We start from the raw sequence: 27,964 nt of genomic DNA, 5'->3' as shown, positions 1-27,964 counted from the left end.
GAAAGCAACACCAACTCTATAACCACTTCCTTCATTTGACTCACTCGCAGTGGCCTCTCTAACATATCACACGCTCAGTTCAGCCAACGTAAGTATAAGGAGGTAAGAATGTTATTCTCTTGTAGAAATCGGTAATTCGTGCCTCGTCTGGCTGAGCTGGTCTTCAGGTTCTTGAGGTCTTCGTTCATGGTATGTTTGTCTTTACTATTTGTTTATAGTAATATGTAGTCTTATTGTAAAAGTCTCATCTTCTGGTCTGTGGTGATGAAAGAACAACTTAAATGTTATGCTGCAACAAAATATACAGAAAGGTGCTGAACTGCAATAAATGAGGCATACTTAATAAGTTTAGTGTTTGAAGCTAAAGTAATTGACAGATGGACTTACAGTAGTTCCTCAATGTTGTGTGATGAATATGAGATTAAGAGAGAACACTATCTAACTGACTGTGTTACTCTGAGTGATCAGGAAGCAGATAGTTAAACCAGAGATAAATCTAGAGTTCAAGGTGTGGGGCAAGACAAATGATACCCAGATCCCAGAAACAAGGTCATAACCAGGAGTTAAACTTGATCATCTACACACAAAACCATTTTCAATAATCTCACCGTGTGTCTGTGGCTGGAGGGAGTTTATTTAGAGCAGATCACAGGCGGGCTCTGTCGCGGAAAATTTTACTTTAACAAGAGTCTGGATGAGAGGAAGTAAGAAACCGATCAAAGCCTTGCAAGTTGAGAACAAAAATACGGAGACACAGTCTGTCAAGTCTGTTCTAGCCAACAGTTGAATCCGGCTGCGTTTTACGGGTTCTGGTCATCAGATCTTGTCACAACAGAGAGTCGCTGTTTGAAAAGACGCTTGTTTGAACTGTAGGTGTGAAGATTTTGAATGTAATACACCAAAATTCTGTGGAGCTCAACACAGATGGTCTAGCCATTTGCCTTTAGTTAAGAAAAGGGGTTCTGTGTTTGACGTTAATGGGGACAACTTTGGTCCTGATAAGTTCTTGGTTGGGAAAATAACAGATAGTCTCGAATATCAAGGACCTGCTGTTTTCTGACAATGTGGGATCTTATCCACGGGTAAGACTCACTCTAAACATTTAATGTGAATTTGGGTGAGAGTCTCCATTATGGTTTGTCACTCTCTATTATGGGTGTGCATACGAGACCATAGGCAGGCCGCAGTTGTGGTCGACTCTGCTGATACGCAAACATCAGCGGATGTCACAGCTCTTGGCATTGGTCAAGAGCTGTGACCAATATCAAGGTCACAGCTCTTGGTTAACCTGGTTACTGACATGTGAGCAGGCAAAGAAACACACTGAAACAGTACAGGGAGAGGTGTTAGTAGTTTCAGCTCAGCGCAGGGCCAGACAACAGAAACAAAGTAGGAAAATCAATCACTACCATAGGATTACAAATTACAAAAGACAATGTCAATGTCATCTCTACTAGTTGAATGTCAAATTAAAAGTCCTGTCAGTCGTTAAACTAGAAACAGTTTAATTTATGTTGGAGTTTCACAGCTCACATGTTGGCTGTGGCTATCGTTACATTTCCAAGCATAAAAAACGATTTGTGACTTTGAGGTCAAAGTTGGTGGGTTTGACTCTTTTGCTAGTTTCTCTTACTTGAAACCGGAAATTTCGAACATCTGAGGGAAAATTGAAAGCTTTGTTAAATCGGTTGCAGCGGCTGAGTTTCTTAAACGTCTTGAAAAGTCGTCTTGAGCTAAAAAAAACAAGAATTACTGAGCTGATACCTGTGATGAAAGGTTTATACATCACTGATATTGTCTTCATTTACAGGTAAAGTGTCTAATTCTGGGATTGTTTGGAAAGAGTGACACAAAACGTCAATGTTTAATGAGTTTTTGACTCTGGCGAAACAATGTTTGAAAAACCTTAGAATATTTTTACGTTTGAAACTGTTCTCACGTCTAGGAGTTTATATTAGCTGCATGTTGTTGCAGGGTGTGACGCTCTTCTTTTTTTTATTTTAGGAAGTATATCTGCTAGATCAGGAACATTTTTGTGACCTAATTGTATCATTAACACTTCCCTTTGCCTCATCCAGATTCCGTCTGACCAAACTGCAGAGAATAAAGATGTTGTTTTCTCCCAGAGGCCTTCAGTCTACGTTGCTCCTTGTTCTTCTTGGACTAGGCCATCATGGTATGTTTGACATCTGCTTACATCAAATGATAATACATTTTATCTGGCTCGGTGGTGAGTGAAGTATTTCAAGCACATGTCATTAACACGCACGATGACAACTAACGAAATTAGAAAGGAAAAAGTTTGTATACGTCTATTTTTCTACCTGAGCGTCTGTAAGAGTCTCATAGCAGAAATGAGATCAGAAACATCAGCTGTGATCTGCACTAATATCTATGACAAATGTTCTTACTAAACAAAGTTTTGCTGATAGGAACTAGAGGATCGTATTTCTGCATTTGCTTTTTCGTTAGTTCTTAGTCCAGTATTAAAAAAGAAGAGGATCATTCAATGCTAGCTTTGGACAAAACGTTTTGCTCTTTTCCTCTTTTCTCCTCGAGTCCTTGGCGAGTGACGCTCTCCGTGCAGCGACGTGCAGCGACCGCGTGCTGCTAAAACGAAACAACAACAAAGCGTGTTGACGTCACAGATCACAGAGTTTAATCTCATACAGAGCAATCGACAACAAAGCTGCAGAGGAACAGAGATATGCATTTTCTCATAAAAATAAAAACACACACAAGGGGTAGACAGACAAACACAGAGACAGACAAAGGCGCCCACGTGGAGAAAAGATGAAAAAACTCTTCACTCTCCGGTGATGACCTGAAACTATAAACCAAAAGGGTGTTTCCCTATTTAATATATGCAAAGAAGGCGTTCTGCTCTTCGACCAATTAGAACTCCCTCAGGCCCCCAAAGAAAGTTGGGACTTCCTGATTTATAGCAAAGGTGTCTGTTTTTTATCTAAGCAAAGGGCGGACTACCCCGTGGTCATCTCTGCCTGATACGGAAGATCCCTGGCGCCAAGAAGTCTCTTCTGCTCTATCGGACTTGTAAATTTTATTGCTGTGTCTGTCAAAAGGGGGAGGAAAAAAGGGCCCTGCCTGCCTGTCTGCCATTCCCAGTTCCCACATGCTCAACAGAAAACCGTTCCAAATAAAAGTGTTGGCTATACCTTTACACGTGTCGTATATTAGCTGTATTAAACGCCAACAAATAATCATTTTCCTTTACACCAGCTAGAGATTTATTAAAAGACAAATGAAGAATGATTCTTTATAATGAATCATGATGTTGTTTATAATGTGTTTCAGATGTGGAGGCTTCAGAAGGAAAACAAGTCATTCATAAAAGAGTTGGAGACTCTGTGGTGCTTTCATCAAATTTACCAGCTGAAGGGGTCAAAAGGGCAACATGGAGATATGGAGACTCAAATGTAGCATTCCAAGGTTCAGGTCCTACTCCAACCAATCCATTTAAGGGCAGATTGGAGTTCAATGACACAAGTTTTAGTTTAACAATAAGAGACCTGACTATTGAAGATTCTGGTGAATTCAGTTTGATCGCAGAGGTCAACGATAAACAAGTTTCAGTCTTCATCACTCTGCAAGTTCACGGTAAGATGCTGGTTTTGTTCACAACCTTTCAAAGAAATGTGAAAAACTGAATCCTTTTAATCCATTTACAACTTTTCATAAACTACCTGAATTCAATAACAGCACCAGTCTGTCCAGTCCTAAAGCATCTTACATATAACAGCCGTTTAATGTGGCAAAATTTGACCAAAAGAGCTAAATTATTAACCTTTGGTTTGAGTTTTCTGTGACCTTAAAGAAAATAGTGATAAACACAACAGAAGAAGTAGAAGGAATATCTTACACATACACACACACTATAAATACATTAACTATAGATATATTGCCATTATTAATAAGCTATTCTCCTTCTTCCTCTGTTCTCACATTAGAACCAATATCTACAAATTCCATTGTGTTTTCCAACGTCACTGAGGCTGGATCAGATGGATTTTGTACAGTTTTTCTGGAGTGCAAAGCAAATCCTCACAGTGACGTCACCTACAGCTGGACCGTGGGAACCCAAACCAGAAACGGCTCCACACTGCAATACAGAATTACACCACAAGATGGCAACACTACATTCACCTGCAAAGCCTCCAATGTTATCAGTGAGATGTTAGAATCCACAACACTGAGATGTAGCGAAACCACAGGACCCGGTTCTAATGAAGGTATGTTCAGAAATATGGATTCTTCTGTTTGACCTGTTTGTGCATCAAGTTCACATTTGTAAAGAAAATATAGACCAGTTTTATCAAGAATGAGATATGAATTGTTAGACACGATTCCAAATAAAGAAGGAAGTTAGCAGGCTATTAAGTTATGAGAAAAGGGGATGTTGTCACAGTTTCTTTAATCTTAACAAGAGACAGTTTACATAAAGGCTGTGATACATGTTGGGTTAAATGTGAACATGTGATTCCAGATGAAGGTATTGAGTTTGATAAATACTTTCCCATTTATGGGAGATTTTTATGCTTCTTCTGACCCGACTTGTAACAACAATGTGACACTCTGCACTCATCTGAAGTAAGAACACCCATCTTCGCTTATGCAGCAGTACAACAATGAAGATGCATACAGAAGAGGTTTTCAGACATATTGGGGTCAAAGGTGAAAAAGAGAGAGATTTCAAAACCTGTCGATTGTGCAGTTTATTTTTCCATCTTCTGAAAATCTCCCACTCTTAGTCATTTTTGCTGAGACAGTTTGTTATGAGACAGATGATCAGGGAAAATATTAATCTCTTTCACCTGCTCCCTGAGCTGCTATTGACGTCTGAAGAAATGCACCGATCCCAACCAGAGACAACCAATCAGAGCCAGGCGGAGGGTCTTAGTGCTGTCAATCATCCTTGTGAACGCACCGTGGTGGTTTCGATATCCTGATTTCCTGGGACGCACGTTACAGGAAATGGAAATAAGCCTTCAGAGTTATCAATGTCCCAAACGAAGACAAGTATTTTAATCACACGCTAAAGTTTAAAATGTACCGATTTTAAAACTGGGTTTTAGCAAAGCAATCACGAGAGAGTGCTTGTAGGCAGCCATTAACCGCCATCGAAAAGATATTTGAAACTTTTTTAATAGCGCACAAAAATAAATATGGTTTTAGTATTTTGTTTACAGAGCCACAGGTTGCTGTCCTGTCCCCTGACGGCTCTTCTGTCTGCCTCCATATTGTTGCAGGAGGTGGTTTTTCTCCCGTCATGTTTTGGTTTAGGTTGGTTGTCGGGCTTCTTGTTATCCTAGTGCTGGTCTGGCTGCTTTACGACCAAAGGTTGAAGGGTAAGATATGCTATTTGAAGCCTTGTCTTTCACCAACAGTTGATCTGATGAACCCATTTGGTTTGTTTGTCGTTTCCACAGAAGTGTTTTGTTCCAGGTGTGTAGGACTCTTTCTCTTTTTTCGTATTAAAGTCTTGCAACTTTTCCAAGTCAAACACGATTCCTTCACCAGATAAAATGTAACTATTTGTTTATTCATTCCAGGTTTGAACAGGCGGCAGTAGTCGACCGGGACCCGAGTCAGCTGGATCTCAACCTCTCACCTCTTCCGGGTCAGTTTTCTATTTTGTGATCAAATTAGAAGAAAATTAAAACCCACGCGCCGTCAGACTTTCATGCAGCAATTCGCTTTAATTACCGACAGGTGATGCTTTGGTGTATGAAAACTCAGGAGGCGCTGCAGATGCACAAGACGGTACAAACTGCTGATACACTCAAAACGTTGTTTGTCAGGGACGAGGAAAGATGCTGTTTGTTTGTTTCTTCAGACGAAAACATCCCACCTCTATAAGTTCCCATCAACGACCAGGACAATCGATTGAGAACGAGTGGACAAGTTTTAGAAAAGTTGTATTTTTGTGCCTCTGCTGTCTTCTCAAAACCACAGCCGGCTGTGGAGGACGGTCTCTCACACTGAGCCCGGTTCTGGTTCAGGGTTTGTTTTTTTTTTTTTCCTCTCCACTGTCGCTGCATACATGAGCTTGGAATGACGGGAAATGAAACAACACAGTGCAACGACGGCCCGCAATCTGCTGGGTTTCCTTAGACGTAAAACATTTGAACAAATTCAAATAGTAAACCAAACTTGACTTGATAACGAGGAACAAACAGAAAGTAGGATTGGATCGAATTGTCTTGTTTTACCTAAAGTCAGTTGAGATGGTGAAATATAAAAAACTGAACTGTAAATGTAAACTGCAGTATCTCGCATAATTGTGAGTCATTCTTAGTATTTTGCCTGCTTGTTGCATTTAGTCACACGTTGGTGTTTTGTGTTTTTGAAATGAGAAGAAGAACAGACCGTTTAGACAATTTGCATATTTAATATCTGTCTCGGGTTTTATGATGAATAGGATTTGTATATTGCTGCATTAAATACTTGTTGGCACATTAATATGAAATGAATGATTATTTTCTTCACCTCTGGTTTAAAGGTTCTTCTGTTGTTTTTTTTTTTTTTTTGCTTCTGTTTTGCTAATGACTGAGAAAAAAAATAAAAAACATTAGCAAAAATCTAAAAGTGTATCTGAATTTACAAGGGGAAATTTACAACGAATAATTACATTCTAACATTGGACAAAGACAAAAAAAAAAAAAAAAGAAACCTAAAAAAACATTTTAAAAATCTTGACTTAATATTTCAGGTATGCGATCTCAGAAATGCTCAGATTGTGTCCGGATCCTGAAGTCATTGAGTTTCGCTTTCTGTCCTTTTGGTTTTGTGAAGCTGAACCAGTCCTTACAAAAATATGCTGAAGTAGCTGAAAAACAATGGCAGACTTTTCACTTTCTTACTCAAAGGAACCAAAACTGCAAATTTATGAAAAGGCGAAGATGACCGGCGCCTGACACACTTGGTGGGAAAGAAAAGCAACCAAGTGAAGGTACAGTGGAGATTTATGCTGCGTTTGCTTGTAACTTGGACGTTTATCACCTGTTAAAGTACATGAGTAGAAACTGGGTTGTTTACAAAGTGAAAGTTCATTCTGAAAATGAAATGGTAGTAACAGTGCATGAAATGGGAACATGGATCAGTGAGTTCACACAGAACTACTGAGTGACAAACAATAATATTATAAGAAGAATTAGAATGAAAACTTTGGATCTGGTAGGAAATAGGAACTCAACTATTTCATTGTAACAATTCATTCAACTTTCTAGTTCATCATACAACTGTAATGTTTTGCTATTATTGTAATTATTACAAATATCACTATTATAAGTCAGTAGTACCGAGAGATTGGCAGCAGGTGTCACTGTTGCTTCCCTGTCCTGGAACCATCAACCCATCCAATGGTGTCCAGAGGGAGCATTGTGCAGGATGATCCTAACGATGTGAAACCATTTTCAAGTACAAACAGAATCTTTTCCCCAAATCTTCATTATTAATGTCTAAGCTGTGATCATTAAACCAGAAGAGCGTCAGAACTACTGAAAGCTAAAAACTCGTAGCTTTTATTTATGCTCTAAAGTGCAGCTGACAGACAGCCGTACAGTTCAACGGCTTCGACTCTCTCACTGCGGTTTTAGCACATTGCCATCAATCACATTGACACTTCTCTACAAGAGGAAGTGCAAATCTCTCGCCTGTGCTGACCAGGGGCCTTCTGGGGTTTTTTTCTTCTTCACATTTCCTCTGATCACCGTCTCTCTCTGCCACACTTTATTTTCATTATGTTAAACAGTCTTAACGTTTGTACATACTGTATGTTTTCTCTTATGTCAGATAGATTTGTGAAGCGTTTGTTCCAAGACTTGTTGGATATGTTACTTAATATCAATTGTATATTATTCTCTCTTACCAATTGCCACCTCATATATGTTTCATTGTGGTTCTGAGTCTGGTTTTAGCCACTTGATTCTCATTAAATATCATTAAATGACCTCTACTCGACCCAGAATAACCACGATTGGAGATGCAAAAAACAACAAAAAAAAGAAAATCAACTTTTTCTTCTTTTCTTAATGTTGACTTTGTTAGCAGGATTTTAATACATTTAGCATTTTTTACTGATTCATATTGGTATTGTTTCACAACATGTCTTCTTTAGTTATTATTTTTTAATCCTGTGATATTTGTGTCCACGAACAAAAAGTTTTACGCAGTCTTAGCCGTCTCATTGTTGTTCTTTTTCGAAATGCGTTACTGAGAGAGAGCAAGGAAGCTTCTTTCTCATAAAACTTGAAAGTTGCCAGGGCGAAGTACCTTCTGTCTTCAGTCCAGCTAAGCTCTACACAGATGTGTGGGCGTCATCTCTTCCGCAGCTTTTACCTTTTTTATTTTTTGCAAAGCTTTGGGGAAGTGGGAGGCACTTGAACGAAACCGGTGGTATTCAGAGCGCTCGGCGTTCTGCCGAAGTCAGAGCTACACTTCTGACCACATGATGGAGCCCTGTGGGTTTTCTTCCAGTTACACTGTCTTGGGGTCTGCAGGGGGGGTGATGCGCTAGAGCTTACGTGGGGTGATATTTCAGTCCGACTGCAGTGCTCAACATTCAGAGTGAAACTCACACATCTTGTGCTCTTCTACCTCCATGCACACACATCAACAACCCACCAGGGCATTTCAAATGTGTTTCTGCGAGCTGTGAGAGTTCTGGTCCGGCGGGCAGCACAGCTAATAAATGCAAATGGCTGCTGGGTTGCATTCGTCTACCAGAAGAGTTATCTGATCTGAGTGAGCTGCGCAACATCTGCATGAGCTAAGATGATGTTTAAATTGAAAAGATAAGATATTTACTGGACATGACTCATGAGAATTTGTTCCTTTAAGCGGCGTGTTCTCGGCCTTTTAGCCCGACCGTAGCACAGTCCTCTTTTTTTTTTTTTTTTGCTATTCACGTCTAACGTTTCTACATCTAGTTAGGACATGCGAGTGTCATTTCACTAAAGAAATGAGATATTTCTGCAATGCTAACGTGAATTAGCCTCCTTGATAATCGTTTTATTTCTGGATGTCCTTTCTCTTCCCTCTTGGTTCTGGTTTTCTAATGACTCACTGGGTTGGAATTGTTTTACTGGTATTGTGTCACTTCTTCTTTCAAAATGCCAGTAAATGTGTTTTGGTGCTTCAGGAAGGGAGTCCACAAAAACCTCTAGAGGAATCCTGCATAACCGCTGCGTTTTCAAAACACACCCTAAAGTTCACGTGTGTTTAATTGGAAAAGCAGTTAAGAGTTTGTGGAAGGCAGGTTAAATGTGTCCTTTTTTTTTAAATGTATTAAGAACTGTAGGAATGCAACCTGGACGCGCCAGAATGAATAAGGTTGAAGGTCGAAAACATTTCTTTAAACTTATTTTTGTCACTGATACAAATAACCGTTATGTTTTCTCTCTAAACTGAACTGAACAAATAAAGTAAGCTTTGAAATGTTATGAGAAACTCCTTGAGCTGTTCAGAGATTTTAGTTTGTGGAGCTGTTGCTTCAAAAAATAAAAATAAAAAAAATAAAATAACATATATGTATATATATTCCCATCACAGTTTTATGAAAAGAAAGCGTTGGAAGTTACCAAGGCCTGTCGGGTCTTATATAGAAAAATGTATGACTGTTGGTTTCTTCACCAAGTCATAAGTCTATTTATTTTAACAAACGTAACTAAGGAGTATGTGACACACACAACGCAGAAACTCACAGTTTTTGATTCCTTGATATGATCAAACTGCAACTGAAAGCAGAAACGTGGTCCATGCCAACAAAACAGAAGAGGTGAGAAGAGGAACTGGTTCTGTTCTGGGGACTGGGAACAAATCCCAGTTCGCTGCCTTGATTTCCAAGAACGGACGTTGCCGTCTCCTACGTCTTTCAGTACTTTACAGAAAAATGACATCATCTTGTACTGTATATCCTGATGTTTGTTTTGTGATGTTCATGTGCATTTGAGATTATTCATCCATCCATTTTCTAACACCCTGGTCCCCAGTGTGGTCAGGAGCTGCTGGTGCTTCTCCAGCAAACGTTTCGGGCGAGAGGCGGGTTAAACCCTGGACAGGTCGCCGGTCTGTCGCAGGGCAACACAGATTATTCAAAAGGGGGAAATTAAGGGTTTAAATGCATCCTCAAAGTGAAACTGATGTAGGCTAAACATGAAGATTTTAATTTAGACATTTTGGAATAGTTGAAAATTTAACATCTACTGCTTTACTTTTATACCATCCTCACGTACGTCATCTGTGTAACAACTCAACATAAATCAATTCAGCCTCAAATATATTTCCAATCAGTTACATAAACCCTTAGGTCAGGTGGGTCTGTTTATCTGACATAGGAAACCAACAGAAAGTCCAGTTGTTTGATTGGATAGGGTTTTCACTCCAGCTGTTTGCTTTCTGTCAAGATCGTTTCACTCAAAGAAAATGTTTTGGTTCACCTGATGGTCTTTGTGGTTCTTCCAATGTGGCCTAAAGACTTCTTGGCTGTTGATTGGTTCCCTGCCCAACCAAACATCTGGCTGTTTTAAAATCAAATGAAATTCCAGAGCCCAGAAGCAGCATGATATTCTCTCTGTCTTCAATTTGTTTTGTAAAACCTGAATTTTTTATTTTTTTTTAAGAAACTAAGAGAAAAGAAAAAAAAAAAACATTCTTAAGTTTTTGTTTTCTGCACATCAAACCGGTTTGTTAATATTGAAAAGATTAAGGGTTGAGCAGCCTCTTTTTAATTATTTTTTTTGTGTTACAGTTAGTGATAAAAAAAATGTTACACTTTGGTTTGCTTTGTTTGTTATTTTGGTCTGATCCCACTCTGATGAGATGGTAACCAAGCTTCAACATTGTTTTGCTTATTTTAACTTTATTGTGGGTGAGATTTTAATAGACCCTAAACACACTCCCACCTCCATCCTTCAGTGTTAGAACCAAGGTGAGGTCATTATTAATGGGTTCATGCCAACTACTCTCACCTTGGTGTCAAACGCAGCGTCTACGTAGGAACTGTAATCACCATGGTTACAAGCTGGAGGTTAGTTTCGCTCTTGGGAGAACGTAGTGAGGGTTTTTACCAGATAATAAGCCAGTTTTCCCATGGAAGTATGACGTGTTTTTGTTTCCATGAATAACACGGTAAAATCCGCCGTTGTTATTTAAAGCTCATAACATCTATGTGATCATCTGGGGAGGCACTGCAGCTCAGATTAGTAATCCTATGACTGACTCAACTCCTCCTGTTCTGTTAGAATAAGAATAACCCTCTGGCTTAAGGTGTATTCTTGTACTCTTTCGCTTGTATTCTAATGTAGGCTTTATCCGTGTGTGGGTTTGCTTCCTCAACGGTTAACAAGTATACAAGTGCTTAACCCGTTAGTTCGTTCTGCTTACAGATCCTGTCTTGCAAGGGCCACTGTCTGCGCAATAGAGGAAACGAGTCGCACGGTGACCTTTCGTTATATGCGAAGGACCCTTCCGGTGTTCAAAGTGTTGGGCTGAGCAAGGCCATTTCGAAAAGAAGACTCAAAATCCAACAGAGCTAAAAGTTATTCAGTACGGTCCCCCGGATGCAGGGAATGTCCAGCTGTACTATAACTGGCACTGTGTAACTTTAACGAGGTAATGGAGAGTTCATCTCCTTGCTTTGAAGTCAGTTACCTATTGTTTTATGAGACTCAAGGTCCCGTCCAAATCCAATAACAGGAAGACCGTGAGAACGACTTAACTGGAAGTGTAAAGAAAATACTTTGGTCAGTAAATAACAATAATATTGCGGGTGGGTGGAGGGGGTTTCTCTCCTTTATGTAGTAGTAACACCAACAAAACCATGACATAAGAAGTATTAATGGCACTTCAGTAACGAGGTGTGTTCACAGTTGCCTAAAAATATTTTCACACATACCAAATACGCAGAAATTTGCTTTCTGTTTCCAATAAAGTCACTTCAGGGAACTGTACACCACCTTTCTATTTAGCATTATTTCTTAAACCAACATATGGCCAAAATAGAAATATTGCTTCTTAAGATCCTCCCCCCCAAAAAAACCCAAACCATCACTGCTCCATGTGAACATCATGCTTGAGAATTGGTGTGAGGTATTTCTACTGGTATACCATGTTTAGCTTTTGTCAAACAAGGCGCAATGCATTGTGGGATGGAAAACATCACAGCTTTGCTCTTCAATTTCACCAGAAGGTGAAACTGAACCCACCTTCACCACAAACCCAGAAGTTCTGTAGTTTGTCTCGGTGAAGCTTTGTAAACCATAATGAAGAAACAAAACTCTTATTGGAGCAGTGCTTCTTGTGCATTGCGTCAATAACAACATTGGCATCTAGCAATATAAAATGGCTTTCATCATTTTAATGTGGCATAGGTGTGAATAGATCATTGAAAGGGCAAATCTGATTTGAAAGACTTCACTTTTTTCCCCTTTACTTTATGTTAGATTCATTTGGCATTGATAAACATAGATTTTGGGGGGGGATAATGCCAATCCAAGATTATAGTTTTTAGATGATGAAAAAGTAAACAACCAAACCCAGAACTAATAACCAGCTTTCTAGAGGCTGGCTATTAATAAAAGCTGCTCTCAGGACAATAATGTTTCATTAAAATGGTAATCGCTCAGTGTGCGCTGAAGATTTGAGGACAACTTTGTTCTCTTGAGATAGCATTAGCCTTTAGCATTCTCATAAAGCCATTACACATTGGCAATCTTTCAACAAAGTGGATTTGGATTTTGTTATCCAAATTCAAGAGTTCGCCGATAAAAGTCTTATTAGGCAGTAGAAGGCAACTGCACAGCAAATTCAAAAGTGTTACATAAACAGAATGTGACTCTATTAGAGTAAAATTAACTCTGCTTTTGCATAAAGTCTACTAACACCAAAACATGAAACTCTGAGGTGTTATTACCAGTTATTATATTATCAGCAGATAAAATCCAGGGTTAAAGTGTTTCCGTATCAAATCCAGAGGTGTTACAATGGAATCAGTAACTTCTTAACTCTGAACTCCTACAGCGGCTGTCATTGTTAAGTTTTTTTTGTTAGTTATGATCCAGAGGCCGACCATGGCTGTCGTACTCGGAGACTGAAGCCTGTCCAGTGCAGTGGAGGAACACGGTGATGTCTGGGGCCAAACTTCACCAACAGCCCAACAACCTGTTAGTGAGTGGACATAGAGGCCCAGTCTCTTATCAACAGAAACATAAACTGGGTAAGAAGTGATGGATCTGAATATTAGGTTGGTCTGTTATGTTCTGCAATATCCGGCAATCTACCTATTAAAATAATATTTACTCTTATCATTTCACATGAACTGCTTGCTTTACTTTCTCCACCTTGTACTTTGAACAATTTCATGCATATTGTATTAACTGTATTAAGCATTTAGTATTGCACAGCTGATGTGTCAGACCTTTTGATGAGCAATATGTGAATGAAAGCGACATGTGAAACATGCACATTATTCCACCTTGTGATACGTTTTGAAATAAATGCATTTGAGAAAATCATAGCCTCTTTATTACATGTTTATTTTCCAAAGAATTTTTAAAAAGCTCAGAACAATAAAATCCCTATTTAATATCAATTACAAATAACTCTTATGAAGTTTCATCATTTTCATTCGACTCTCTGGTTCAATTGGTCACTTTAACCCATTTTTCTGAGGTTAAAAACCAAACTCATTGTTCCGGGTCAAAGACGGAAGCAAACCCTGTTTGCAAAATCAACCCAGGAGGCCGGATTCGGGTCAAAGTTCCACCCAACATGCATAACCTTTTTTTAACCAGCGGTTCACACTCAAGAGAACTTTCTCACGAGGAAAAAAATGGTCAGCCCAGTGGTTGATGTGTTCGGACTGCTCGCCACTTAACTTACTGCACAACACTCGAGCTAACTGTATGTCTTTTCAAACCGGAAACACTTTGGGCTTATCTCAGAGGTCGACAGCATCGCTTCCTCTCAAGCCCAAACTGGGGGCTTGTTTCACAATACACCTACGTCATTCATATCCAGTGTCACTTTTTAAACTTCCAGGTTCAGGTAGAGTGCACTGCGTAGGATCACAAATGCCCACTTGAGCCAGAGTCGATGCTTCCTGCTATGTACCTGTGCGTGAAAGGCAGAAAACGTTAGCACGCCTTCTTTCTTTTTGGCCTTGAAACCTTCTTGGTTGGACAAATAAAGGCTCCCCTCTGCTCTGCTCTGCTCTTGTGACCAACCTGCCTAATTGTGGCATGCTCACACACAGTTTATTTACCACATTGAGCAGTTGTCACATCAGTATCTCCCCATCAATAACTGATGGCAGGATGTGGTCTAGCTCCGGAGCTGTTGTTGATGTAAACTGTTAGATTAGGTCTTCGTATCTTACTAAAACATGTAGAGCTCACTAGGCTGCTTGCACTGACGAACTAGCTTAGCTCTTAGCTACAGAACAGCTTTTTTTTTTTTTTTTTTACAATGTGTGAAAGTTCAGTGCTCACACCGGTTGAGAGCTAATGGTCTCTTATGTTTGTTGTCGCCATGAAAACAAAACTTGCTTTGGAATGACTTTCTCTCCTGCTTTCCAACCTCTCAGAAACAAAAAGTTACACTGTTCACATCTAGCAAACACCTGACCTATCCTGAAACTGTTGATTCTGTCTAAGGTCCTGCAAAATGTAGTCCACCTCAGATCAGATCCGCACTCTTCAGGGTTTTGACTGACCTTCGTTTGTTTGCCGATTCGGGGAAATCTGCCGCTTTCCTCCTCGTACGCTCGAGTGCCGCTTTCGACCCGCAGATAATAGCATCCTCTTATCTAGTCTCATGTTATCTAGATATTAAAGGAACTCGCTTTGCAGCTGCTTAGGTCCTGTTCGACAAATAGAGCTCTCTCGGTTAAAATAAACCAGTATTCCCTCGACGTGGGGTTCCACATTCTGGCCCCTCTTTTGTTCTCATGGTACATTTTGCGTTAGGATCTGTCCTTCCAGAGCATAACATCCGGTTCCCCTGTGGTTCAGCTTTCTCTTCCTTTAAAAGTTATTCGTCGAGGCCCTTATCGGCCTGTTTGGATGACATACATTCAGGTTTTCTGCATTTAAACTAACAAAACAGAAGTCACCCTATTCAACATATCCTGTTGGCTCTCTGGGCCCTTCAGCACAGTTCAGTGTTCTGCTAAAAGTGTTAGAGTGATGTTTGACTCCTCCCTCGGATTCGATGAGCGCACCAGTTGAGTGGTTCAATCAAGCTACATTTGTTTGCCTCCTTCCCTAAGGACTTTAAACAAACTAATTCCCGCCTTTATCAAGATGAATAACTTATATTCTTTATATAAGGATCTAGATCAGTCTTCCCTTCATTGCTTGCAGGCCATACAAAATGCTGCTGTGTGTGGTGGCGCAGAGGTTAAGCACCGCCCACATAAGGAGGCCATAGTGCCCGATGCGGCCATCGCAGGTTTGATTTCCGGTCTAGTGAACTTTGGCGCATATCTTCTATCACTTCCACCTCTTCTTGGCAATAAAGAGTTCGTTGAACTGCTGGTGTGAAGTCAGCTTTAATGTCAATCTTTAAAGTTGCCCTTGTTACAATTTCACTTTGACCCACTGACACCAACACCACCGTCGAACTAAAATACAACATAAACTTAAGCGAGACGGTGTCATGAGTACGATAACGACATAAAATGATATAATTACACATAAACATACCTCGCTGGCTGACCCTTCCTTTTAAGGTAGAAATGAGGTTATTAAATAAATTCTTTAACTTAAATGACCCTTTTACAGTCACTTGCTCAAGCTATGCTTTCATATCGCATGCATCTTCTTTTTCTGGTTCCCTAGCAATATGCTGGATTCCACTTCCTACTTTAACCTTTCCAAATAAGAGTCGTAATAACAAAAAAATGTGCATAACACAAAATAAAACATGTCAACTAAAATTATGGCAGTAAAATCTTCTATCTCTTTACCTAATTTTCTCTCTTAGCACTTTCAAACGAAAGGAGCCCAAAAAATTTTTTTTAAATGCTGTTGTTATGTCAGAACAGGACATGGATGCTGGCTTTGTTTCACGATCCAAAGGCTCTTCATCCCTGCTTAGTCCCAGCTCGACATCCAGTGAACGAGGTGTACGGAGCCTCGTAACAGAAGCCCATTAAAATGCTGTCTGCGTCGTTTTAAACTGTGTGATTGTGAGCGTGAGTGGGAATAAAAATAGCAACAGGTATTTTGTTCCATATAACACAGTAGGAGTGTAACAGGTAAACCTTCTATGGATGCAAACTCGACTAAAAACCCACCTGTTTAGGACTGTATTTGAAACGTAATCAATTACAAATGTATTGATGGAACCTGACTTAATGTCGTGTTTTGATTGTTGATTCTATGTTGCATTGTATTTCTGTGTTTGATATGATGTAAAGCACTTTGAAATGCCTTGCTGCTGAAATGTGCTATACAAATATATATATATATATATATATATATATATATATATGTGCTATAATCAATCAATAAAATTTGATTGATTGATTGACTGATTCATGGTCATGAAACAGAGTCTGAAAACGACATGCCATTTCCTGATCTTAACAAAGGAACGGCCCTTTCTAAAGCTTCGGGACTCTACAAAACCCCGGTGAGAAACCATTAGCCACAAACAGGAAATACCTGGAAGGAACCTTCTCGGGAGTGGCTGACGATCACGCCGAGAGTGCAACGAAGACTCCTGCAGAGAGGTCGCGAATTAATTCAGAAAAAAAAACAAAAAAAACATCTGACGCAAAAAAACGTCTGACGCACTGCAGACCCCGGCTGTCTCTGTTCAGCTCACTGATCATGATTCAGCAGCAGCATAGAAACTGGGCCAGAACGACCTCCATCGGAGAGGTACGGAGGCTGGAGCCCACCGCTCACCCCAACAGGACCTGAAACCCCGTCTCCATAAATCCTCTTGTTGAACTCATGGGACAAAAGTGGAACTTTTTGGAAGCTGTGTGTAATATTATATCTGCTGTAAAACAAAAACATAGCTTTTCAGAAGAAAAAAAAAAAAGAAGCAACGTACAGAAAGTGTAACGTGGTGCGTTGGTCTGTGGCTGCCCTCTTTGCTGCACTATACTATACCTCACGGTGTTATAATTTTGCTTACCAAAACAAAACAAACAAACAAAAAAAAAAAACAGGAAGGAGAACGTCCCCCATTCAGTTTGTGACCTTTGGTTGCATGGGTCTGCATAACCCATGCAGGTAGACCAGCAAGTCTGCCTCCAAATAATAATAATTAAAACAAAGTGAAGGTCTGGGATCTGATTGAGATGTTTCCTCCAGAGCGATGTCAACGGCTTGTTAGCATTTATTGCAGTGTACGGTCGGTTTGTTGTTTGTCGTCTTTCTTCCTCAACGGATGAAATCTCGCCTTGGAACTGACCCGGGTAACCAAATTCAAAATTTGCATGGAGCTATAGTGAACAAAACAGTACAAAAAAAAAAAAAAAAAACATGTTAGCAGATACTCTTATTTCTCTGCATTCTCAACCTGCTTCATGCTCTACATTTACAGAAGCTTCCTCCACCCCTTCCTCCTTCTGTTTTTTTTTTTTTTTTTTAAACTTTGCTGACATTGTGCAGCGAGCAGAAGAGGAAACAGACACTGCTCCGCTCCCCACAGAGATGGCTGGTGGTCGCCTGAGCTGCCTCCTGGCGTACGCGGCCGCGCTGCTGCTCGGGGTCTCCCGCCACGGTACGTTGTCACGGTTCTGCCCTTCACGTTTGCTGCCACGGAGGGCCATCGACCTCCCGCTTTTCTGTAGTTGTGGCTTTGACAGAGAATTACCATTCGGTTCCTTGGAACGGAATGTTTGCGCACTTCCTTGGGAAAGGAGGCGTCGTTTCTTAGATGTTTTTTTATTTTATTTATATTATTATTCTTTCCTCGTAGTGTTTTTCGGAATTGATTTGTTCAAATATACGATGTTGTCATTGAGGAAGTTTTCCTGTCTACATTTGAAGCTGAAGTTGCATAAAAATTTGGGAACTGGAACATCCCGATGAAAATGAATGTTCTCACCAAGATCTGAGTTTATCCTCCTTGTCTATAACCTTCGGGCATCTTGTGGTTGAACATTAAGAGTCGGGTTTTGCATGTTTCTGTTTTGCTGTGTTGGCAGATTTCCTGCTACATATTCATGGAAACTTTTGCAACTTGGAAGACAGATCATCCTTTCTCTTTTTGTCACTTCCTGCTCTGCTCTTCGAATTGTAGGTCACAGCGAAATACCATTCACTCTGTCAGGCCGCACTTCAGAGCTCTAGCTGCTATCTGTAGCTCTTCAGTCGTCGGCTGTTTTCTGATTTTTTGTGTGTGTTGTAAAAGTGTGAGACAGAAACATGACCAAAAGCAACGGTGGCATTTCCTGCGTGTTCTCCACCAAAAGCAGTGACGCTGACCGAAAGTAGCGACACGGATACAGACTTTTTTTATTTGAACCTTGAACGGTTTGCGGTTCGTCTCCGTTTTCCAGGGAAATGATGCAAAGTTGGCCGTCACGCGAACATGCAAATGACCTTTATTCAAAAAGTGCGAGCTAATGATCGAACTCTGACACATCCGTTTTGTTCTTTAGTTTTCTTCACTGAAAACTTTCCCTCGTTGGAAAAAATACGGGGAGAACGGAGCTCCAAGTAAAAAAGAAAAAGAAAAATGTCACAAGTAACTGAATGAAGCGTCAGGCTAAATTTATTTACGTTTATTTAACTTGGCAATTTCATAAATGAACTTGGACAGACTTCATTTGACTGTGTGTGTCTAATCAACGCGACATATTCAAGTTGGAGCGACTGCTCCCGTTTTTCAGTGAAAGTTAGTTTGACACCGAAAGATTGTTCTGCTTCAGTTCAAAACAACAGCAATTCAAATAGATTCATTGAACACGTTGAGTGATATATTTAATTCGGCTAAGTGTAATTATTAAGAATGTGCAGATCCACTTTCAAATTTCACTTTCGGCGCAACTTTTAATATTACATTAACCAATAAAAGAAGAAATGATCCCGACAATCACGGATATAACTGCTGACCTGACAGTTTTCAGGATACAGTCCTTGACATCTGACCTCCCCTGCAAGGCCCCAGCTGGCTTCTTATTTAAGTTTGATGATCTTTGATAAAGATTAGGGTGATGGCGAAGAGTTTGTCCATCCTCAAAGAGTTGGAGCTCATTGCCAAAGATGAAAAACTAAAACTGTTTAGCAGCCAGGAGAAGCTCTTCATGGCTGTAATAGTAATAAAGGTTTTTCCACTGACTACAAAGAGAGTAAAAACGTGGTGCTCAAGCTGAGGCTCAGGTATCACAGGTGGTACTTGGCGAGTCTTTAGCGGTACTCGGAAAAAAAAACATTAGCGTTGATGTTTGCCAGGTTATTGAGTCAACAGCGCTGCAGGGCCACTGAGCACCGGAAGCCCAGTAGGCGGCTTGTTCAAGTAAACAAAGATCTTAAAGATCTTTGAGAACTTTAAGATCTTCTGAGGTCTCCGTGCAGAAAGTAAAGCAGGCAACGATGAACCAGAAACAAACGTCGAGATTTCGGACGTCGAGATTTCAAGCCCAACTTAAAAGTGTACAAAAGTACAAAAACCCGAAGGATTAGCTAATTAATATGCTAAATCACCAGGTCAACAGCTGCTAGCAATACAAGTGAATAACGTGTATTAACTCGTATTTGCATGTTTTCAAGCATTTAACTTACATGTTCACCAAGAAAGGTTGAACTGAAAAAGCAAAGAGGGCAAACAGTTTATTTCTGACTTACAGAAATTTACATGAAAGGTAAATATATTGGATTTTGCGGGTTGGGGATGTAATAAAAACCTACAACTGTCCAACTACAGCAAAGTAATTCAAGTAATTGCATCTTTCAATATTTCTTTCTTACTTAAAGCTTTTAAATCTAAGATTCTGAGTTTTCAGACAGAGAAGCCATTCCAATAGATAGTACTAATGTTTTTTTTATTGTTTTCTCTTCATTTTTTAAGACATAAAACATGTCAAGTGAAGTCCCGCTTGTCTACAGTTTTAAAATGTCTGTCAGCGCGGGGCGGCTTTAATTATTCTGTATCTGATGATGCGCGTTATAAGAAGTTTAATCACTTCATTAAACCATTTTCCTGTTTGTCCAACAACAGGAACTCACCAGTAAGTCACGTAGCTGCCGCTTTTGTGTGATAAAAAACACCTCGGAGTGTTTTCAAGTGTTTGATTACACTTCCTTGTTGTAGCTGCCGAGGTTTTTGCAAACAGTTAAAAATGAAAAAGCCCAAGGCCAAAAGGCTGGTTCTTAAAACAGATACAAACCATAGTTAAGAGATTTCTTCTGGTAAAACTTTAGTTGATCATTTTTATTTTTTGGAAATAAACGTTCACGAGATGCGGTGTCATACCTGCAGCTCACGGAGATCAGCCCTGTTTCTAATTGTAGCAGCAGAAATTCACAGAGCAGACAGATATAAATTTGATCCTTTTAAATGGAGAAGTACTTTGTTCTGTTTGCATACTGATTAGACACACGACCTGCTGTACAGAAAATAAACTAGAATTTCCTTTCACAAGAGTGGCTAGTCTAATAATTATGCACTTGTTTAAAGGAGCAGTCTTATGGACAGTAATCATGTTAGAATGTTACTCCCTCATCAAAAACAGACCTGGAGAGTGTTACTTTGATTCCTTCATGCGTGTTTGAGAAATCCTTTAATCTCCCGTGGCAACCATTCAGCTGTGCAAAACGCCTGGGGGGACCTAGCTCCGCCTTCCAGGACAAAGCAGTTCCTCCAGTTTCCAAGCTTCCGTCTCACACGACCCCACTCGGCTCCTACAGACTAGCCGGCAGCAATTAGCAAAAACCCGGTGGAACTGCACAGCTGCTGAGCTGCAGCACTGGTAGAAACGTTGTTAAAGGGTTAACAGAGGAGCGATGTGGTGGCGGCTTCCTGAGGGCTGAGTTTCAGAAAGAGCAGGGGTTTCTTAAAGAGACAGAGGCCCAATTTCATGGTGTTAAATTAGGAAGTCAATTTTCTTTCAAGTCATACCAATGGTTGACATATTCCTGCTTCTTCTGAAATCTACAACCATCTTCTTTGGTTTGTTCCAACACACAGTGGACAGATGAACTAAATTAAAGTAATTTACTCGTTCTTTGGTTCTCCAGATTTTAAACTCTGATCAACGTTTGCTCCACTTTTGCTGGAAGAAATCTGTTCATCAGCAAGTTGCTCCTCAATCAATCAGCAACACTGCGCCTGGATGGTGTTTAACGTCACTCTATATTTGTGGCAATGTTTTCAGGAAACACTGTTTGTGAGACAACTCTTTTCAACGAGAGGGGACATATAAAAGTTTTCTACGGGTTGGTGCCCTTCTTGACACCCGACCAGAGAGAAAACATCCACCTCTCTGTTCTTACAGAAAGGCGGTAAATTATTATGAAATATGAGCGATTACGACCCCTGATCAAACCAACATGAATATAACTATGTTTTGAAGATGCATGCAAACAATTTAAGTCAGACAATCACAATTTTGCTCTGTTTGTAAAACCCCCCCAAGCAAATGGTTATTTTTGGTATCAGAAAAAGTTGGTTATGAAAAAAAACAATGTAGTAAAAAAAAAAAGAAGATGCAGTTAGTATCTGCATTTTGCTTTATAGGAAGTTTAAAAAGAATAATCTTGTTGGTTCACTGACATGCCTGATTACAATCAGTGTCTCACGGAAAAATTAAGCTGTGCCACTTTCATGTTTACTTCAATAGTAAAATTTGACTGTTTCTGGGTCATAATTCATTTACTTTATTTTCTTGAGTCCTCTTTAGATTTTTATGGGAAATGCATAAGCTGATTCTAAGTCATTGCTTAAACACCTTAAATCTGGACGTAAAGGTCAGTAAAGTGTTTGAACTCACAGCCATAAACTGATTTCCTCAACTACAGCAATAAATCTCCTCTCCATCTAAGTAAAAATCCATAAGCAGGAACTCAACTACTCATTTTATTTGCTCAATTTTACCACAGATTTCCAATCAGGGAAAATCAGTCAGCAGGGCAAGTTTGAGTAAAAATCTCTTGGTGTGAGAGGAGAGAGACGAAGACCAGAGTCTGCAAGTGTGTGAGGCGAACAGAACCAACTCGACCAAACAAACATGTTTCTTTTTTGTTTTGTTTTTAATTTTGCAGAATCCAGATTGATTGGATAATATGAACTGAGCACAAGCACAATTGGACATGATGGGAGCCAATGGACAAAAGACAAAAGATCAGTTATATGAATATGGAAAAATATTACTTTTGACATAATACAAACTAACAAATAATCACACATTAATTTTAAAAAAATGACACAAAAGAGAGGCGACAAAACCGTAACAAATGACAAAGAGCCCTAAACGAATCATTTCAAATTTTAATCATAATGTTTTAAAAGGCTTTGACATTATTAACTGTCAATTATTAACATGGTTTAATTTTGCTTGATTTTCAAAACTGTAATTTCTGATTTTTATTTTATTTTTTTAGAATTAAGTTATTAAGTTATAAACTCCAAATTTTTGAATAAAGTCTGAACTTCATCTTGTGGTCCATTCACATAAAGCCAACATCGAAATTTCTTTAAAACAAATAAATAAATAACACTAAGCACTTCACATAAGCGTGTTGTAAGCTCTCACTCTGCAGTGGTGAGACAGAAATCAGAGAATAGCTTCAGAGAATTAGCGCCACCTGTTGGTATGTTTGTTCCATCAAACTGTTGCGTTCACATGTCCCATGAATTCAGGTGGTTTTAGGTGATTTGACCAAATCCTGTACTCTGTGGTTCCTCAACAAATCTAATTATTAAGAGTTTGAGCTCTGATAGCAAATTATGACATGTCCCCTAATGCTTATAGACATTCAAAAAAAACTGTAAACCTTAAACTGTATGTAACAGAACATCTAAACGTCTCAGTTTAAATAATAATGTTATGCTCTTTGTTTTGTGTTTCAGATGTGGAGGCTTCAGAAGGAAAACAAGTCATTCATAAAAAAGTTGGAGACTCTGTGGTGCTTTCATCAAATTTACCAGCTGAAGGGGTCCAAAGGGCAACATGGAGATATGGAGACTCAAATGTAGCAGACAAACATTCAGGTCTTACTCCAACCAATCCATTTAAGGGCAGATTGGAGTTCAATGACACAAGTTTTAGTTTAACAATAAGAGACCTGACTCTTCAAGATTCTGGTGAATTCAGTTTGATCGCAGAGGTCAAAGGTGAACAAGTTTCAGTCTTCATCACTCTGCAAGTTCACGGTAAGATGCTGCTCTTTCAATCCAGTCAATCAAAAACAACCTTTTCAAGAAACAAAACGTGTGTAAAATTTTTAAAGAACAGATTGATTAATACACTATTTTCAAAGTGAAGAACACAATAATTGTTAGAGAAAATTTGAAGAAAAAAAAAAAAAAAAAGAGCTTATGCGAATTTTTATATCATGTCTACGGGGGCCACAGTCCTGCTGAGGAACCTACAAGTGCTCGAGCTTTAAGGCCAAACAATGATCGCAGGAAATTCTCCTAGGATTTACTGATAGAAAGCAAATTTCATGGTTGCATCAATTATGAGAAATTGATCATTTGATGACAGCTTTGTGAATTTTCTAAGATTAAAAAGGGAAATACCGTGTGAATTGTGCAAATAAAATACACATAGGTGTAACGTTACTGATCTGTTACACTTCTTCCTCTGTTCTCACATTAGAACCAATATCCACAAATTCCATTGTGTTTTCCAACGTCACTGAGGCTGGATCAGATGGATTTTGTACAGTTTTTCTGGAGTGCAAAGCAAATCCTCACAGTAACGTCACCTACAGCTGGACTGTGGGAACCCAAACCAGAAACGGCTCCACACTGCAATACAGCATTAGACCACAAGATGGCGAAACCACATTCACCTGCAAAGCCTCCAACGTTATCAGTGAGATGTTAGAATCCACAACACTGAGATGTAGCAACACCACAGGACCCAGTTCTAATAAAGGTATGTTCAGAAATGAGAGGTTTGAAGAAAACAACGAGAACAAGTCCGATTATTTTATAAATCTGTTGGCTGTATTGTTCTATTAAAGGTACAGGTACACAAAACACAGAAAATCTCTGATCCAGAGCCTAGAAATTAATTTTCTTGCAGTTCTTAGGAAAATTTTCTGAATCGCAAAGTAATGATGTTTTTCCATATTTGGTAATAATACAGACAAAAATCATAGAAGAGTTAGAGATATACTTTATGGTTTATCCAACATGCGTAGATGATGAACGTCACCACATGTAAATAATTGAATTATTATTCAATTATAATTTAATTTAATAATTAAATTATCTAAAGAGTCAGTATACACTATACATCCTCTACAATTAAACGATCAAATATAATTTGCTAAAACACAATTATACCTTGATGATAACACCCGATTTTTTTTTAAACTACTTTCTTGACTAAAGTTTTGCATCCCTGTTTTTTTTTTATTAATTTATAGTGTTTTTTGTCTGTTATTTGTTTGACTGAAGTCACAGCTGGTTAAAACTAATAAAAAAACAAAAACAGCACATTCATGCTAAAAATGCATTGCCTTTAAAACATATCGAAACCTTTTGACATTTTTTTTTCACTCTGACACGTTATAACCACAAATTTCACTGCATCTTAATCAGAATTTTACACAATTGACCAAACACGTCACACTGCATAAAAATGGTAAGATAAATAAACAGATATATTGTTTCAAATCATTTTGCTAATAACATAAAGTCTGTTTATGTTTTCTAATATTTTCTTCCTCCTGAGTTTCAGATCTGTTAGTTGCCTCGTTTCTCCTGTTGCTTTGCTGCTGGTATTCCTGAATTAAATGTTGTTTCTGTTCCATTTTTAACTACGTTGAGTTTTGCGGTTATAACGTGACAAGATGTGAATACAAGGCACTGTGTATTCCAGGCACACTTTGCTGGACAAATTATTTTTCCTGCTTGTTTTCATTTGCTTCTTTTTAAACATGACATATTGTTAATCTGCTGTCAGTTGCAGGAATACCAATCCCAGTCTGGATTATCGTTGCAGTAGGAGGAGGTTTACTGATCATTATTATAATCACAGTGGTGAGCGTATGTCTCTGCAAAAGAAGATGGTCTGGTAAGAAACTCTTTGATGTGCCATGTTTTCTCTCTCACCACATTGTTGTGGCTTTTTTTTTTTTTTTACCAGCCACTGAGTCATTTCTGTCATTTTATTTTCTTTACGCAGGAAGCGATTCAACCGAACTCACAGTTTATGCCGATATCTCCGATTTTTCATCTGAAGTGGTAAGTGCACTCAAGTCCTACAATGAGCAAATGTTTACAGTGATTTAGAGTTTCCTAACTGAGGTTTATTTTCTCCTTAATACATGTGAATGCGAACCTCCAGGGGCCCTCTGATAAACCCTGCTCTCTGTACGACACTATCGAGAGCAGAAACAGCCCGGATCGCCAAATGGTAAGAGAGCTAAACTTCCAGCGGAGGCCCAGGAGGGCGCCAGGTGGTGCAGTAGCTCCCCCTGGAGGATATCGAGAAAATATCAGTTTATTACTTTCCATTTCATCTTATTTAATATGTGGTTGTTGTGTGATATTTTCCTCGCAAAACACAACTAATTGAAAAAAACAAAAACAACCAATGAGTAAAAATAAATTCCATCTCGCGACAGGAAATGAACTTGTACGCCTATTTTCACTTCCGGTAAACAATTGAAAGCAGCACAACGGGAAAATGGATTGTTTTATACAAACATTTTCAAGAATGGAGAGAGGAGGGGGGAGATGTCTGTCGGTTTACATTGAGATAATATTGTCCTTGGCTTTTACAACTAAGAAAATATTTTTTTTTAATTAATTTGATTGTATTTTTAGCAAAGTTTTTTTTATTGTCTTATTCACAAATGTAAATTCTTTGACTGGTTACGGGAGTACAGCCGCAACAATAGGCCCTACTCCCGTATGGAGAAAAAAATTATTCACAAAACAGGCACCTGGCGGAACACACCGCAAGGAGGGGTCCTACCTTCAACGTCGGTTCAGAGTTCCTCATCGAGCTGACCTCCCGTGGAGAAGGGTCATCCGCAGAGTCTTTTCGTCCGTCAGTCCCTCAGTTCAATAGCTTTTTTCCATTCGTATTATTATTATTTTTCTTTAGATATATAGTTTTTTTCCTGTCTTTTCCTAAAAACACACCAAATGTGACTTTATCGGTGGCTAGTAGCAGGAGGCGCGTGAACTCCCCAGTCCAACAATCCTTTAGCGTCCAGTCGGCTCTTTCCAAACAATCAAAAAAACTTCAGCCAAAACTCCGACTCTCCCCTGTGGGATGATCCGTCCCAAGGTAAAGTCTCCCTTTTATCACTGTAGAAGCCTTAGCGCGCTTCCTTCTGTTTTGTTTTTTCTCTAACAAAACGGATCTGCTGCAGCAGCTCCACGCACGCTTCCGGTGCGTAAAAGCTTAGGCTAGCTGTATGGCGCCCCCCACCGGTCAACCGTCAAATGATGCCAATCACTAAAATAATATTTTAAAAAAACACACACAGGGTAGACAGAAGCAAATGGGAGCATTTAACATCTCTGTATAACATCTCTACATTTTTATATAATAATAATAATAATAAATTTGCAAAGATGGAGTCAACAGTTCAAGAGGAACTTGTGGATAAAGCAGTGAAGGTCACGTCACCAGTTTGGATACATTTCAGATATATAAAACAAAAAAACTAATCAATATTTACCAATATTGACTGATATGAATTGCTTGTATTGTGATGTGTTTGTCAGCCATATTGTCCAGCTCTATATGCGATTTAAGTAAACAGCAAAACATCACATATTCACTATCCACTTTATTGGTGACTGTTGTAGGTGTCTTAGTTCTGAATTGTTCTCTGTTTGTGCTTCAGTGTGTTGAGAACTGTAAGAACAAATTATCCTTCACAGCACCTTCAGTGAATTGTTTAACCATTGGAACTTGCAGGAAAAGATTCTCTTAATCCACCGCTGAGAAACCCTAAAGATGATTTTTATTTTTTTTATTTTCTCCCAATCATTTAGCCTCAGACGGTCTACGACCAGATCCAGATTGATCGGATGAGGAAGGCTTCGGTGTCTCCGTACCAGGAGGTTTCCTAGACGATTTGAACCTTCACGTTTTGGTGCACCTCAGGAAAAACAGTCAGAAAACACCCAGTGGCTTGTAACGGTCCCAGTTGTGTATAACTTGGAAGTGGACGATATGCACATTAATAAGAAACATTTGATTTGATAAAACCTAATTTAGGGACGGTGATCTGCAAAATGCATATGTTTATTGTTCATTTAAAATTTGTCCATGTTTTTTCCTAATTCTAAAGCTGGGTGGTGCATAACTGTCTGTTTTTGAAATGTGCAACTGGGCTCTGTAACTTATATATATTTGTATATCTTGTAAATATATAGATTATATAAATAAAAATGTATATTATGCAAATGTTTGTCTTGTTGAGGTTCACTTGTGTTGCCGTTCAGCCGGCTGTACGTCTGCTTTTTATTTATTTATTTTTTTATAAACCATCTGTACCATAATAAAAACTAACATTTTGTCTGATTTTCTTTGACTTTTTAACTGTGTCAAACCAGAACGCGGCGTGTTCCTGACCTGCCTAGTTAACTCAAACGTGTCAGCCAACCAATCAGAGGTTTCCAACGTTACCATGACATCGCCATCTGGGGGTTCCCTTAAAGAGACAGTAATCATTCTGTATTTAAATTTCCGACGTTGAAGACATGAATAAATCTGACATATTGTGGAATTTGGCAAAAAAAAAAAAAAGTAGAAAGAAAAGACAAAGAAGCTTGGTCTGATTTAATT

At 39.1% G+C, this 27,964-nt stretch overlaps 2 protein-coding genes across 5 annotated transcripts; both read left to right on the top strand.

Annotated features, from left to right (window-relative positions):
- Positions 1 to 43: 43 nt before the first annotated feature.
- Positions 44 to 6,539, top strand: LOC102223413 (SLAM family member 5-like). Of its 4 annotated transcripts, none has more exons than XM_023346407.1 (9): positions 44 to 88; positions 2,079 to 2,176; positions 3,316 to 3,618; positions 3,969 to 4,250; positions 5,268 to 5,366; positions 5,448 to 5,463; positions 5,571 to 5,638; positions 5,731 to 5,781; positions 5,855 to 6,539. In XM_023346407.1, the coding sequence occupies exons 2-9, from the start codon at positions 2,110 to 2,112 to the stop codon at positions 5,875 to 5,877; spliced, it is 909 nt and encodes a 302-aa protein (XP_023202175.1). In that variant the 5' UTR covers positions 44 to 88; positions 2,079 to 2,109; the 3' UTR covers positions 5,878 to 6,539. The 4 variants fall into 4 exon arrangements, with proteins under 4 accessions (XP_023202175.1, XP_014328044.2, XP_023202177.1 ...); XM_014472558.2 differs by lacking the exon at positions 44 to 88 and adding an exon at positions 104 to 189; XM_023346409.1 differs by lacking the exons at positions 44 to 88; positions 5,268 to 5,366 and having other exon boundaries at positions 2,089 to 2,176; positions 5,406 to 5,463.
- Positions 6,540 to 17,655: 11,116 nt separating this feature from the next.
- On the top strand, positions 17,656 to 27,700 carry LOC106699935 (SLAM family member 5-like). Its single transcript, XM_014472567.2, has 7 exons — positions 17,656 to 17,757; positions 23,050 to 23,352; positions 23,801 to 24,082; positions 25,118 to 25,228; positions 25,340 to 25,398; positions 25,502 to 25,570; positions 27,169 to 27,700. Exons 1-7 carry the CDS (start codon positions 17,688 to 17,690, stop codon positions 27,244 to 27,246), a joined length of 972 nt encoding a protein of 323 aa, XP_014328053.1. The 5' UTR covers positions 17,656 to 17,687; the 3' UTR covers positions 27,247 to 27,700.
- The last annotated feature ends 264 nt before the right edge of the window (positions 27,701 to 27,964 follow it).

Source organism: Xiphophorus maculatus, chromosome 14, assembly GCF_002775205.1.
Source record: "Xiphophorus maculatus strain JP 163 A chromosome 14, X_maculatus-5.0-male, whole genome shotgun sequence".
Taxonomy (NCBI): domain Eukaryota; kingdom Metazoa; phylum Chordata; class Actinopteri; order Cyprinodontiformes; family Poeciliidae; genus Xiphophorus; species Xiphophorus maculatus.
The sequence above is the reverse complement of the archived record's forward strand: the minus strand, read 5'-3'. Positions and strand labels throughout refer to the sequence as shown.